The 14,432-nt window shown below is 34.9% G+C and overlaps 3 protein-coding genes across 4 annotated transcripts; 2 read left to right on the top strand and 1 right to left on the bottom strand.

Annotated features, from left to right (window-relative positions):
- Nucleotides 1–837: 837 nt before the first annotated feature.
- On the bottom strand, nt 838–3,971 carry LOC140973262 (uncharacterized). 2 transcript variants are annotated; one of them, XM_073435923.1, is made up of 5 exons: nt 3,814–3,971; nt 2,660–2,773; nt 1,971–2,050; nt 1,619–1,761; nt 838–1,223 (listed from the first exon to the last, which is right to left on the bottom strand). In XM_073435923.1, exons 1-5 carry the CDS (start codon nt 3,864–3,866, stop codon nt 1,152–1,154), a joined length of 462 nt encoding a protein of 153 aa, XP_073292024.1. In that variant the 5' UTR covers nt 3,867–3,971; the 3' UTR covers nt 838–1,151. The 2 variants fall into 2 exon arrangements, with proteins under 2 accessions (XP_073292024.1, XP_073292025.1); XM_073435924.1 differs by having other exon boundaries at nt 1,619–1,743.
- A 1,230-nt stretch (nt 3,972–5,201) lies between these two features.
- On the top strand, nt 5,202–7,554 carry LOC140973261 (large ribosomal RNA subunit accumulation protein YCED homolog 1, chloroplastic). Its single transcript, XM_073435922.1, has 2 exons — nt 5,202–5,801; nt 6,799–7,554. The coding sequence occupies exons 1-2, from the start codon at nt 5,266–5,268 to the stop codon at nt 7,211–7,213; spliced, it is 951 nt and encodes a 316-aa protein (XP_073292023.1). The 5' UTR covers nt 5,202–5,265; the 3' UTR covers nt 7,214–7,554.
- A 2,182-nt stretch (nt 7,555–9,736) lies between these two features.
- On the top strand, nt 9,737–13,450 carry LOC140973260 (phospholipase D alpha 1). Its single transcript, XM_073435921.1, has 4 exons — nt 9,737–9,876; nt 10,046–10,151; nt 10,880–12,779; nt 12,868–13,450. Exons 2-4 carry the CDS (start codon nt 10,056–10,058, stop codon nt 13,299–13,301), a joined length of 2,430 nt encoding a protein of 809 aa, XP_073292022.1. The 5' UTR covers nt 9,737–9,876; nt 10,046–10,055; the 3' UTR covers nt 13,302–13,450.
- Nucleotides 13,451–14,432: the final 982 nt, after the last annotated feature.

Genomic DNA, 14,432 nt, shown 5'->3' with positions numbered 1-14,432 from the left:
TATATAAAAGTTTTGTTGATATTTTTCCCCTTTTTAATTTTTTACACAAGTCCACGATGATAATCTCGATCGGTCCATGAAATATCAATTGGATTCATGCAAGGCTCGGAACATGAATTTCAAATTATACTGAATCAGGTGCAATTGAAATTCTCTATAATCACTGTCAAGATGAAATAAGATAACTTGGAAATCCTAATGATTAAAAATGTATTTGAAATCATGTTTTTAAAAGTTTCAAACAAAAAAAAAAAGAATTTAAAGATCAATGATTTCACATAACAATGAATTTAAAGATCAATGATTTCACATAACAAAATCCAAGTGCACCTGTTGAATTATTTTTTAGGAAATGCCAAAGTCGATAAATCGCATTTTTCGACTTCTATATTGTTTCACACTCTTTTAAAGTAGCTTCTTCTTTACAATATACTTTATTTCAAAAAAACAGTATTAAAAAGGCATGATATTTTTTCAATCCAAAATAACTCCGAAATAATAAGTTCCAAGATTTAGAGACAATCTCACATATCAATTTTGTGAAATAAATATCCATCTTGATTCGACACATTTTTATGACAAAAATATTATTTTTCACTTCGAGTATGACCCCGAGTCAACCTGTCTCAGAAAATAGATCTGTAAAATCATTTCACATCAAACACTCATTATACTATTGAGAAAAACTTATGGAACTGGGAGTTTGATGCTTGGACGTCAGAGAGAACCGTTGATTTTGCATCATCATTTTGTTCATTTAATGACTATTTATTTTACTAGCATGGGCTGAATAAAATAGCAGTAAATTTTCCTATGATAAGATAACACAGTATCAGATGGCTCAATGTATCAACAATAAGCAAACTCTGCGATACTCAGCATTCTCATTGAGATAAAAAGATAAGAGTTTAACAATACTATCAGGTTGTCGAGAAATCACTGTGGTGATACAGATCAAAAGTCCCGAATTGAGAAAATTAATCATCTAACAGTTTGGAACACCCATAAACTCGAAGGATGGGGAGGCTAAAACCAAAATGAAGAACTTGAAACCATTTATGAAAGATCATCGGTCATCGTTGGCATACCAAATGCATCATGAACATGAGCCATTCCTCTTTATAAATTACACAAGGTAAAGCGCTATCCGATTAAAAATCGTTTGGTGGTTTTAGTCGCACCAGTCTCTTGATTCTGTCTTTGTCGGTGTTCTCCAACAAACCCTTTAAAACACACCGAAAATTCAATTCGCAATGGTGAAATTCAGTTCTTGATGCCCGCAAACATGATATATGAGATACCAACATGCATTACCGACAAGAAACTCACGAAGTTAATGCAATCTTGGTGAAGAAACGACAATCTTTCTAATGTAAGAGCGTACAGAAATTTTTATAAGATATGAAGAAATTTCACATGCAATTCGATTCATCCAAATTCCAATGACTAACTGATGACTAAGAGCTACAAATGCTCCACGAGTCTTGCATTTACAACAATTTCATTAACGACAAAGTATAAAAATCATGTTGATGAGAATGTGCAAGTCGTTGCGATCAAACCATAACTAAATAGCAACTTTAAAGTTAAAACAGAAGAGGAAATAGATGATACTGACCTTCCACACAATCTCATCCAAGCACAAGCATATTTTTCCGTATTTGTCAAGGAAAAGACGTTCAGTTGGAGGTTTTCCACAAACGTCCTTCAGGGCTGAGGTAATCACGAAGATTGCTTCCGCCACTAAAAGACCAGCATAAACTTCGCGTTTTATATGCCTTTAATAACACGCTCAAAAGCTCTTGGAAGGACAAGGATGCATGGAGACGTTGAATCAAATATTTCTCATCTTTTTTTGAAAAAGTTAACTTATGCTAAATCTAAGATGATTTAACATTAGTGCGTTGAAGTTATTCTGAGCTGACATGCTGAAATAATCTCATAATCAAATGTTAAAATGAGGAACTTACAAGCAAGTTCATCGTACTCATCTTTGCCAACAATAAATATACTGACATCCCCAAGCACTGTGTATACGATATAAACTGACCTGTACAACAAAGCAATGACATTCAAGAGAGAAAATTCCAGATGGGAGATAACAGAAAAAAAATTCTGTAATATTCAACCGATTTTTCATATATACAATGGATCTTGCGAGCTTCCATACACAATGGCAAAAAGTTAATTGTAATTTTCTTGAAAAATCTTCATTAACTGCCAGAAGGTTCAACTATCAAAACTTAAGCAGCTGTTATAGAAACTTAAAAAACCACGGACTAAATCCCGGAGTCATGAATTCAAATCCAGCAGAAGCCCTAATAACTATAAACAAAAGCACATTGAATCTAAAAAACATTCAGATGCAAAGCACCTCTTCCCGAACACAATTGCCTAAAGTAGCTTTCATTTACCCAATTTGCAACAGCATGATGTGCAAATGTATGCATGTCTAAAATTGTTTAATAGTAATCTTACATGCATGAAACTTTTTATGGAATGCATAGCCACTATAATCCTCTTTAATCAGAAGAATAATCCACAGAACTTCAAGAGCTTGAGGTCTTCATGACCATATTCTTGGGGATAAATATTCTACATTCAAGAACAAAAAACAACACACATGAAGTTGAAATACAAAGAAAAATTCACAACATACTTGTGATTAGCCACAAGGAGCTCCTCATTCTTGACTCCCTTAAGATTATCTGCCCCAAGTTTCACCAGGAAAGATCTCCAATGTAGTCGTTCCTCAGCTGGGACTCCATTGAAACTACAGCACCCAGAAACCGAAAAAATATTAAACAAAGTGTTAACCTTTAAACATCATGAAACCATTTCTCTTTTCCAACTCAAAGAAGAAAAAATAATTTAAGCCCCAACGCATAGTATAACGGGCTAAAATACTAAATCCAACTAATTTTAATCACGAGCAGCTCAAATATAACCACAACTCCAAAACCGAATATTTTTCATGAACTGTTGGGAAGTTATATGAATACGAATCTTGAAAATTCTCCAATCTCATTTTAAGCTCATTTTACTTTCCCCCACACAACGTAACAGGAATCTACAAAAATACCAACTTTGAACAGACCAAAATCAATTCCGATAAATAAAATATATTTAACACAACAAGGGAACAAATCAAAATTGAAACACAAAGTCCAGATACCAGAATGCTAAGAAAAGCAGCTGGAATGGTTATGGGCATTATCTTTATCTTATTTAACTTCCTTTCACAAAACAGCAACAGCAGGTAGCACAAATTTTGAAGAAACCCCATTCAATTCTTAAAAAAAAAGAAACTACATAGACATAACAATAATCAAATCCAATCAAGAAGTATGCAGCCCCAGATCAGAATACAAGGAAAAGCATATCGTCAGGTCATTTGAGTTTTCGTCATACAGAATATACACAAGTGGAAAAAAGCAGAACAACTGAAGAATCAATCACAGTTAGTCGGACAAAAATCGAAGCTATATTAAACACAACAACGCACCAAATTTGAATCAAGAATCACATAACCCATATCAAAAAACAAGGAAAATCTGCTGGAACAAAGTTAAAGGTACAATTGCAAGCTTATTTTACATATCTTAAACCAACAAACAGCGGTGAACCCAGCCCATTAACAAGAACTTACAGAAGTGAGTTTCGAAGAGACCCGAGTCAATTATGATCAGAAAACAAACTACAATCGACACAATGAACCAAATCAAATCAGGAACTACACAGCACATATCAGAAATACAATGTAAAGCGGGTGCAAACGAAAATATTCAGAAAATACAGGGAAACCGATTTCACCGTTCGACAAGAATATTGCCTTCGGAGTTGGCGATCAAAACAGCCAGCAGCATTTTTTGGTCCACAGGAATGATTCGTCGAGATGGATTTAGAAACGCTACAAAATTCCGACCATATACAGGTAAAATCGCATTGCCATAGTTACGCGATTTTTAGAACACACCAGATAGCGTTTTATTACTTACAAAAATGGACCTTATTTTTTTTTTCCAAAAGACTTTAACAATAATAATACTTTTAGAATTAGGTCTCTTGTGAGACGATCTCACGAATAAAGTTTTATCTATGAGAAAGATAAATCTTATCGATATTTACAATAAAAATGAATACTCTTAGCATAAAAAGTAAGACTAGATCTCTTGTGAGACGGTTTCACGACTCTTTATCTGTGAGACGTGTCAACTCTACTGATATTAACAATAAAAAGTAATATTCTTAGCATAAAAAATGATAATTTTTCATGGATGACCCAAATAAGAGATACGTCTCACAAAATACGACCCGTGAGACCGTCTCACACAAGTTTTTGCCAAAAAGTAATATTTTTGATGGATGACCCAAATAAGAGATCCGTCTCACAAAATACGACCCGTGAGACCGTCTCACACAAGTTTTTGCCTACTTTTTTAGTTAGACAATTATCAATTTAATAATTATATTTTTTGAGAAAATTTAAATATTTTTGTTCATATAATTGAACTCAAATTCAAAAAATTAATCATTTGATTGAATAACTTTGAAATTAATGAATTTTGATTATAAATTTTATTGTTAACAATAAAATAATATATGAAATATTAAATACCAACCTTACTTTAGTACACATTTATTATATAAACTACCATGGATTTAAATGACTTCAATATTAGATTAATTTGAAATTAATCATAATTAATATGAAAAAATATATAAGCATCCAAAGAAAGATAAGAGTTTATGATTTTGATTATCTAAAACTACAAAAATATAATTAAAATCCATCCGTCTAAATTCAATCCAAAATTCAGCTCGAGCATTTATTCGACAACATTTAATTAAATTTGAATATCATTACCCCAAGAAAAATATTTTGTATCCCCAAAATTAATCATATGTTGAAAGAAATGAAGAAATATGATACTTCGAGATTTTAAAAAAAAAAAGTTAAATTATCAAAGAAACAATATTATTTTAATAATAAAATATCGACTTGATATATTTATATTTTATTATAAATTTAGTAAAATTGAAGATTTATCTTATAAAATTAAATTAAAAAATAATCTAACATAAATTTTTGTTTTTTTCATATGCAAAAATTCATCAAGCTGTCCCAATAAAATAATTTTTTAAAATGTGAGAATATGATTATCTGTCATAAAAAAAAAAAAAAAAAACTTTGTTGGATTTTTTACGATTCGTGGCACCATTGGACATTTGATTGAAGAAGCTGCAGCAATTTAGTCCCTGAATATGCTCGCTCCATCCGCCACTTCCTCCGCCGCCGTTCCACTTCCCTCCTTCCCTCTCACCCAGTTCAGCTTCCGCAAAATCTTTAAACCCTTCAATACAATCCACCCTACGTACCAATTCCAAAAGAAGCCATCAAACTTGGTCCTCGCAAAACCCAACACCACCAGCAGTTTCCACTTCACTTCCGATGCAGAAAATCCCTCTTTTACCGAAGATTATCAATGGGATTTGTCAAACGAAGGTATCGAAGAAAGTGATGACGAGGGCTGCTCGTGGGAAGGCGCGGTTATGTACAGAAGGAACGCGGCCGTCTCACACTTGGAGTACTGTACTACTCTGGAGAGGTTGGGTTTGGGGAAGATTTCTTCTGAGGTTTCGAAAGCTCGGGCTTCGGAAATGGGGTTGAGGGTGGTGAATTCTGTCAAGGATTATCCGAATGGGACGCCGGTGTTGGTCTCTGTTGATGTTACTAGGAAGAAGCAGAAGTTGAGGCTGGATGGGATTGTTAGGACTGTCATTTCTCTCCCTTGCAACAGGTATTAATACGCCTTAAGAAAATTTAGCTAGGATGAGACTGAGACTCGCAGTTTTGATTGATAGTAGTTTTAGTTTTAGTTTTAGTTTTAGTTTTAGTTTAAGTTGAGATGTGATTGCATAGAAGTAGGAAATTTTGGATTTTCAATGTTGAACTTATTATTACTTGAAGACAAAGTATTGATTTTGTGGTTCTTTAGTTTTTGTCAAGTATGTTTTGATACTGATCACGCTCTTTGTTTCTCCTATCCGCGGTGAAATGGTAGAATCATAATTTGTATTTGGAAGAACATTTATGTAGGAAATTATCCTCGATTTTGGATAGTTGCACCATTTTAGATGTGAACTCCATATCTTTTGGAATTTATGAATCAAATGTCACACTTTGAACTATTGGTCATTCAAAAATATTATGCAAAAGGAATGTTGGTCTCATTTGTGTTGGAATGTCAAATGCATTTTATTAGATGGTGGCTGGTGGCAGCGGAGTTATTTGTTTTGCCATATCTGTATAGTTCTTATTCATTTTACTTCCTCTTGCTTTTGTCCATAATGTTTATGTTATTCCTTTAGAAAGGATGTTTCAATCACCCGGTAGTGGGGGCATCAACTTAGCATGCATAAGCAATTCTTTGTCCATGAGTTGTGCAGTATTGATTGGGGGCTTCCTCCCGTGTTTTACTGACTCAAAGAGTAGCATGTATAGTCGTCCACTAGATGAATCTCTTGTTCTGGAACTGGTGTAAATACCCAAACTCCATATGGCACCTTCGAAGGCGTGGATTGTCTTACGTAGTCATCTAAATTATATACCCCCTGTTATTTGATGAATCAGCCTTTCTTTCATCACCGTTACTCTTATATAGCTCGAACTTCAGTCAGCTCACTAAGACGTGTTAATTGGATAACTGCTCTCGCTTCTGATCATTTTGTAATTTTTCTAAAAATTGTTCTTTATTTTGTTTTTTTATTGTATAATCATATTTTCCAATGCTGCAGGTGTGGCGAGCCTGCTGCTCAGAGTGTTTACTCCGACTTCTCGCTTTTACTATGTGAAGAACCCATCCAAGAACCCGAGACCATAAACATGGGCACAATCTTTGCAGAAGACAAATTCAGAACTCTCATAACAAGTGAGGAAGCAGAAGATGATGATGATGATTCATTGATCGACTTAGATGATCAGCTATATTTCCCTCCAGACAGAAAAATCATCGACATTTCAAAGAACTTACGAGACCTTATACATGTCGAGATCACCATTAGTGCACTCTGTGACCCAAGTTGCAAGGGTGCATGTCTCAGGTGCGGTACAAATCTCAACATCAGTAGCTGTTCGTGTAAGACACAGCAGGTGGGTGAAAAGGGATATGGACCCCTTGGAGACTTGAGGGAAAAAATGCAGAAAAAATGATGTACTTTCTTCAGGCTACAGGAAAAATGATAAAATTTCTTCTATTATATATACCCGTGGTAATACCCGTTAGAATTTAATTTCCCTTTTCTCGCTTACTTCATGGGCGGATGCGAGTTAAACCTCAATGTTAGATGTGGAACCACATGATTATTTAAAGTTCATGGTGTGCTAAGGCGCTGACATTAGTTTCGGCGAGCCTAGACACAAACCGGGGTAAGCATCTGATTGAAGCGAAACAATGATCCATCGAGTCTAACTTGTTTCCACCTAAACTTTATGTAGTTAAACTAAATCAAACTAGTTAAATAAATTTGATTTGTACCTGGCATTGAGTTTTATTTTATTGTGTTCTAGGCAAAGATTTAAATTCGCTGGATTTTTATTAACCGTAGTATGCTGCATTCTCCATGAATTTTGAAGATATTAACAGTGACTTGTCAGGGTTTTAGGCGACAAAGGGACTTGATGCAAGTGCAATTCCTCGATTGACCTTCTGTCTTTCAGAGCCATTTCCACAAAATAAAGGGTGGCGACAGAACGATCAAGAACTTTTGTTGATGATTATTCGGATCGGTTTTAAAATAAAAAAAAAAAACATAACAAAGCAGAACGATCAAGAACTTGGTGGTATGAGTGAGTGATGAATCACAATGAACGTATAACCAAGAAATAAAGGTGTAAAGCAAGTAAACAACAGCAAGACACAGTACTGGTTCAGATCAATCGGTCCTACTCCAGTCGCCCATGGGATCGTTCATATCCCACGCAAGCAGGATAAGAACGAAATCAATGAGCCGCCACTCAAGAATGATCTGAGACTCTAACCCTCTCAGAATGCATGCAAGAGAATATCGAAGACTCTTCCTTTCCTTGTGTCTTCTATCCACTTATGCATAGATAGTTTCCCTCTGGTTGTTCGGATTAGACTTGTCCACTTGAGTCTTGATTCCCTGCTTCGATCTTCTTGTTTCATCAAAATATCTAATTTAAAAAGTTAAAAGTTTAAAATTGATCATCCAAAACAAGCCAAAACGAAATTCTAGTTTTTGTTTTGTTTTTTTTAAATTTGGAATAGTTTGGTTTGATATTTAACAAAACTGATGGTTGGGATTTTTGATAAAACTCAAACCAATCTGATTTTGTTCATCTTTAATGAGATACTAGCTAACTACGCACACACAACGCGTATGTAAAATAATGATCATTACGATAGGTAAAAACTGATTATATGTGATTTATAGAGATGATAGGTGAAAACTGATTATATATTGTATTTATGAGTAAATTATATTGAAAACATTACTTATCTAAATGAGTATGTATTTTCGTAAAAACTAATTTGTCTCACAAAGTCAGACCACTAAGAGCCTAAACCTTTATATACAGTAAGTAAACACAACAAAAGCCAAGAACTTGATGTTCCATACAAATTAAGAACACATGTTAATGTAGCATGTTGTACCATACAATTTAACAAATGAATGTCACTTTTTTTTAAAAAAAATACAATTTCGTAGAAGGTTATTGTCCAAAAATACTCAATTCTTCTGACATAATACATGTTTTTTTAATAACAAAAATAACTTCAGACCTAACAATTTTTTTTTTTAAAAAAAACATTGAGGTTGCTACGAGGACTGGTAACTCCATTTATTTCACTAATAATTTAGTAAAAAAAAGGTCGTTGCTCCTAATAATCTATCCTTGGTGACAATTTTTTTTCCCCAAAATCAAATTCAATGTACTTTGTATTTGAAATTGTATCATCATGAAAAACTACAATTTCATCGTTATTTCATCGTCATGAGCGACAACATACATCAACATATCATCGCCATAATATAACGATGAAGACGATAACAAAAAATAATTATTATTATTATTATCGTCGTCATCATTCTTTGATAGACTTTTACAAAAGAAAGTAATATTGAAATTGCCATATTTAATAAAAACTTTATAAAAGATTTCGAATTTTATATTGAATAAAATTTTATTAAAATTAAAATAATAATACTCAATTACTATTTATTAAGAACATAGTGTTTTTTTTCTTCTTTTGTATAGTTTACCATGTAACATTCTAGCTAGATGAAACTTAATCTTTAAAATTGACATAATAGAATGACTCTTCGATAAACAAAAAAAAAATTCAAAATATTATGGAAAACTAATGTTTCATTTGGAAAATTTCTGAAATTTTCCAACATATTAATTTTAAATAATTAAATCTAAAAAAATGATTCGTATAAAATGCATGAGAATAAAAGTACCAGCAATCATATTAATTTTTTTTATTCAAGAATTATTCAATTTAAAGCCAAAAAGAAGTCAATCAATACTATTTTTTAAAAAAAACCAAAAAGAGAAAAAAAACAAGAACCAAGAACGAAAAGCTAAAAACGATGGAAAAATTGAAAATAAAACATTTTTTTGTATAAAAAAACATATTTTTCAAAAAAAAAACAAAAAACTTTCTCCTAAGTCCTACATTAGACGAGATGATCAATATCCATTACTCACGAGCTATATATGGAACGGTTCTTTCTCAACAGTTCCCTCGCTTTTCTAGCTCTTCACTTCACCATTCCTCACACAGAAAGATCGGATCAAATTCCATTTTCTGTCTTGACCAAACCCTTCAAACTAATAACCATTCCGTAAGATTCTCAGATCTCTTCACACCACATAAAATGGGTTTTATTATCATTCTTTTTTCATTGTAGTTTTTTTGTAAAAAGTACTTTCTTGTACAGGGCTATCAATGAAGTTTGTAATGTGATCATTTGGGTGTTCAACTTTTGATATTTGGTCATTGCGTTAACGTAGGTGAAAACTAATGGCTCAGATATTGCTTCATGGCACTATTCATGCTACGGTCTATGAAGTGGATAAACTGCAAAGTGGTGGTGGTGGTGGAAATTTTTTCAGCAAGGTGCATGTTTCATGTCAAACTCTGTTTAAATGTTCTTTTTTTTTAAAAAAAAATGAAAATTGAAGCTTTATTTCGTTCATTTGGGTTGGTTTTATTCTATTTCTTGCCGGTGATGATGTTTTTATGCATCTGAATTTAGTTGAATGAGATTTAATGCTGTTGAATGAATTTTGCCAGTGTCCACGGCTTGTGGAAATTTGATCTGTGACTTGGGTGGTGCTTGTGATGATCGATTTTAGCTGTTTTATTCTTTGTGCTTGATGTTCCTTTCAATTATTTTTCTGGTCGCTGGTCTGTGAGTTAACTAAAATGAATAATTTGGTCAAATTTTTTGAAGTTGGTGCAGTTTAACTGCCTTCCAAGCTGCTTTTAGTCTCGCTTAGGCTGATAAATGCTGTTTCTTCGATGGAGTTGGTGCTAACAAAACAAACAGAAGATTGTGTGGCTATGCGCAACTAGGATCCAAGACTTTAATTGGAGATTGATTTCTTGTTTGTGGTTCATAACAAGCTTGTAATTGTCGTCACAGTATGATTGTGTTTCCGCTGTCCTTCGAGTCTTCAAATCTGTTAGGTTGATATGGGTGCTGTGTATTTGATGTATTTGATGTTGCTGGATGAGTGATTGAAATTTTAATACAAAGTCATTTGTAATGTCAAATAGAGGCTTTGTTTTGGTTAGTGAATTTTTGCTGACATGCTAGGCTCATTGCTGAATTATTCTTGTAGCTTGTTGAGAACATCGAAGAGACAGTTGGTGTCGGAAAAGGAACTCCCAAGATTTATGCAACAGTTGACTTGGAGAAGGCTAGGGTCGGGAGAACAAGAATCATAGAAAATGAACCGAAAAATCCTAGGTGGGATGAGTCATTTCACATTTATTGCGCACACATGGCTTCAAATGTAATATTCACTGTCAAAGACGACAATCCCATCGGTGCGACACTGATTGGAAGAGCTTATGTGCCTGTCCGTGAACTTATAGAAGGGGAAGAAGTGGACAGGTGGGTCGAGATATTGGATGAAGAAAAGAATCCTATACCCGAAGGTTCCAAGATCCATGTGAGGTTGCAGTTTTTTGATGTAACTCGAGATCGCAACTGGGCTCGTGGTGTGAAAAGTAGCCGTTATCCAGGGGTGCCATATACATTCTATACTCAGAGAACAGGTTGTCGGGTTTCTTTGTACCAGGATGCTCATATACCCGACAAATTTATTCCCAAGATCCCATTATCCGGAGGAACTTATTATGAGCCTCACAGATGTTGGGAAGATGTTTTTGATGCAATAACTAATGCAAAGCACTTGATATACATCACTGGCTGGTCAGTGTACACTGAAATTGCATTGATTAGGGACTCTAGGAGAGAGAAGCCGGGGGGAAATGTTACACTTGGAGAGCTTCTTAAGAAGAAAGCAAGCGAAGGGGTGAAGGTTCTCATGCTCGTTTGGGATGACAGAACCTCAGTAGGTCTGCTGAAGAAAGATGGATTGATGGCTACTCATGACGAAGAGACCGAACAATTCTTCCAAGGTACCGACGTAAATTGTGTGTTGTGCCCTCGTAATCCAGATGATGGCGGAAGCTTTGTTCAAGATTTACAAATTTCGACCATGTTCACTCATCATCAAAAGATTGTGGTGGTGGACAGTGATTTTCCATCCGGAAGATCAAACAGGAAGAGAATTGTGAGCTTCGTAGGGGGTCTTGATCTTTGCGATGGGAGATATGATACACCATTTCATTCCCTTTTCAGGACGTTGGACACTGCTCATCACGATGATTTTCATCAGCCGAATTACACGGAAGCCGCTATCACAAAAGGTGGGCCAAGGGAACCTTGGCACGATATTCATTCCCGGTTGGAAGGGCCTATTGCTTGGGATGTTCTGTTTAATTTCGAGCAGAGATGGAGGAAGCAAGGTGGGAAAGATTTATTACTTAATATTAGAGAACTTGATGATGTTATCGTTCCTCCATCTCCGGTGATGTATCCTGATGACCATGAGACGTGGAATGTTCAGCTATTTAGATCTATTGACGGTGGGGCTGCCTTCGGATTCCCTGATGCACCTGAAGAAGCAGCAAGAGCAGGTCTTGTAAGTGGGAAAGATAATATAATCGACCGAAGCATACAAGATGCATACGTTCATGCCATCCGACGAGCTAAAAATTTCATTTACATAGAAAACCAGTACTTTCTTGGAAGTAGCTTTGGATGGGAAAGCAATGATATCAAGGTTGAGGACATTGGAGCTCTACATCTCATTCCGAAGGAACTTTCTTTAAAGATTATCAGCAAAATAGAGGCCGGGGAAAGGTTCACTGTATACGTTGTGGTCCCTATGTGGCCTGAAGGTATACCAGAGAGTGCATCAGTTCAAGCTATCTTGGACTGGCAGAAGAGAACCATGGAGATGATGTATAAAGATGTGGTCCAAGCCTTTCGAGCTAAGGGCATCGAGGATGATCCGAGAGATTACTTGACCTTTTTCTGTCTTGGAAACAGAGAGGTGAAGAAGAAGGGAGAATATGAGCCTCCTGAGAAACCAGAACCAGACTCAGATTATCTTAAAGCTCAGGAAGCTCGGCGTTTCATGATCTACGTCCATACCAAAATGATGATAGGTAAAGATATCCTTCCAGTTCCAATGAGTCTTCAATTTTGTAGCATTTTCTTGAGAAAATGAGTGAGACAATCTATTTTACCTTGCAGTCGACGACGAATACATTATCATCGGGTCAGCCAACATCAACCAACGATCGATGGACGGTGCAAGGGATTCCGAGATAGCCATGGGGGCGTACCAACCATACCATTTGGCTTCGAGGCAACCAGCAAGAGGTCAGATCCACGGATTTCGAATGGCTTTGTGGTACGAGCATCTAGGCATGCTCGACAACTCCTTCCTACGTCCAGAAACTTATGAATGTGCAAGAAAAGTTAATGACATAGCTGAGAAGTACTGGGCTCTTTATTCAAGCGACGAACTCGAGAGAGATTTGCCTGGCCACTTGCTCCGGTACCCCATTGGAGTTTCCAGTAATGGAGAGGTGACCGAGCTCCCCGGATCCGAGTTTTTCCCTGACACAAAAGCTCGTATTCTCGGAACGAAGTCCGACTACCTCCCGCCAATCCTAACCACATGACTGTGTCTGTCACCTTGATTTCGAGTAAGAATAAGCTTAGTGTTTTAGCAAATAAGAGCTGGTGTTAGTGTTGCATACAATGTTGAATGGTAGATGATTGTCACCCTTCCTTAGTTGAGATTTTGTCGAATAAGAAGCCTTGATCCAGATATTGTGAACTTGTGATTTACAAACACCTACAATTCTTTGCTGAAAATCACAACACTTTATCCGTCCATTTTGTAAGGCCCCCGTGGTCACCACCTCTTTTGGGGCTGTTAGCCCAGTTGTTACCAAGTACTTGTTTTGTAAGTCTCGGGTTCAGAGACTTGGGACACATATATTTCACTGTCATGGGAGATGAATTCTGTGAGTAACGGCTCATTGGCTACCACGAGGGAAGCTTTGACTACGGCCTCACATATTTTTATCCCAGATATGTATGGAATAAGTCTCTCGTGAGACGGTATTACATGTTTTTATTTGTGAGACGAGTTGATTTAAGCCATAATTATCGTGAAAAACAATATTTTTAGCAGAAAAACTGATAATTTTCATTAATTGGATCGGATCGGAGATCCGTCTCACAATTTCGATATGTGAGATTGTCTCACAAGAATTTTTGTGATATATAATTACATTTGATATTCTGATTATATGTACGTTGTTGCTTAGATTTTAAGTTTTGGTAAAGATATATATTTTTTATTATTTATATATAAATTTAATATCTTTAGAATTTTAAATATTTATTTACTACATTATATTATTATTTTATATAGTATAATAGTGTTTCAGTCCGACTATCCGGTTGAACTTTTATTTTAAGGTGGATTGGTTCGATCACCGATTTGGTTATAAAAACATTGTAAAAACAAGAAAGATAAAATATAACTTAAAATTTTCAATGAAGCCATTAATTTCTCGTTTTCGCTTATTGTATCATCCACGATTAATGCTCTATATATCTCATATATTTAGGCTTGTGTATTTTCATACAAATTAAGAAAGTTATTGTAAAAATAATTTTAGAAAGAAATTTACTTTTTTACTCTTATTTAATAAATATTTTAATAAGATAAAAAATTATTGAAAACAGTTAATTTATTTAATGATGAGATAAATAAATTAGTAAAAGAGTAAATAAAATAA

Source organism: Primulina huaijiensis, chromosome 3, assembly GCF_012295235.1.
Source record: "Primulina huaijiensis isolate GDHJ02 chromosome 3, ASM1229523v2, whole genome shotgun sequence".
NCBI lineage: Eukaryota > Viridiplantae > Streptophyta > Magnoliopsida > Lamiales > Gesneriaceae > Primulina > Primulina huaijiensis.
Note: the sequence above shows the minus strand (reverse complement) of the source record. Positions and strands in the feature narration are given on the sequence as shown.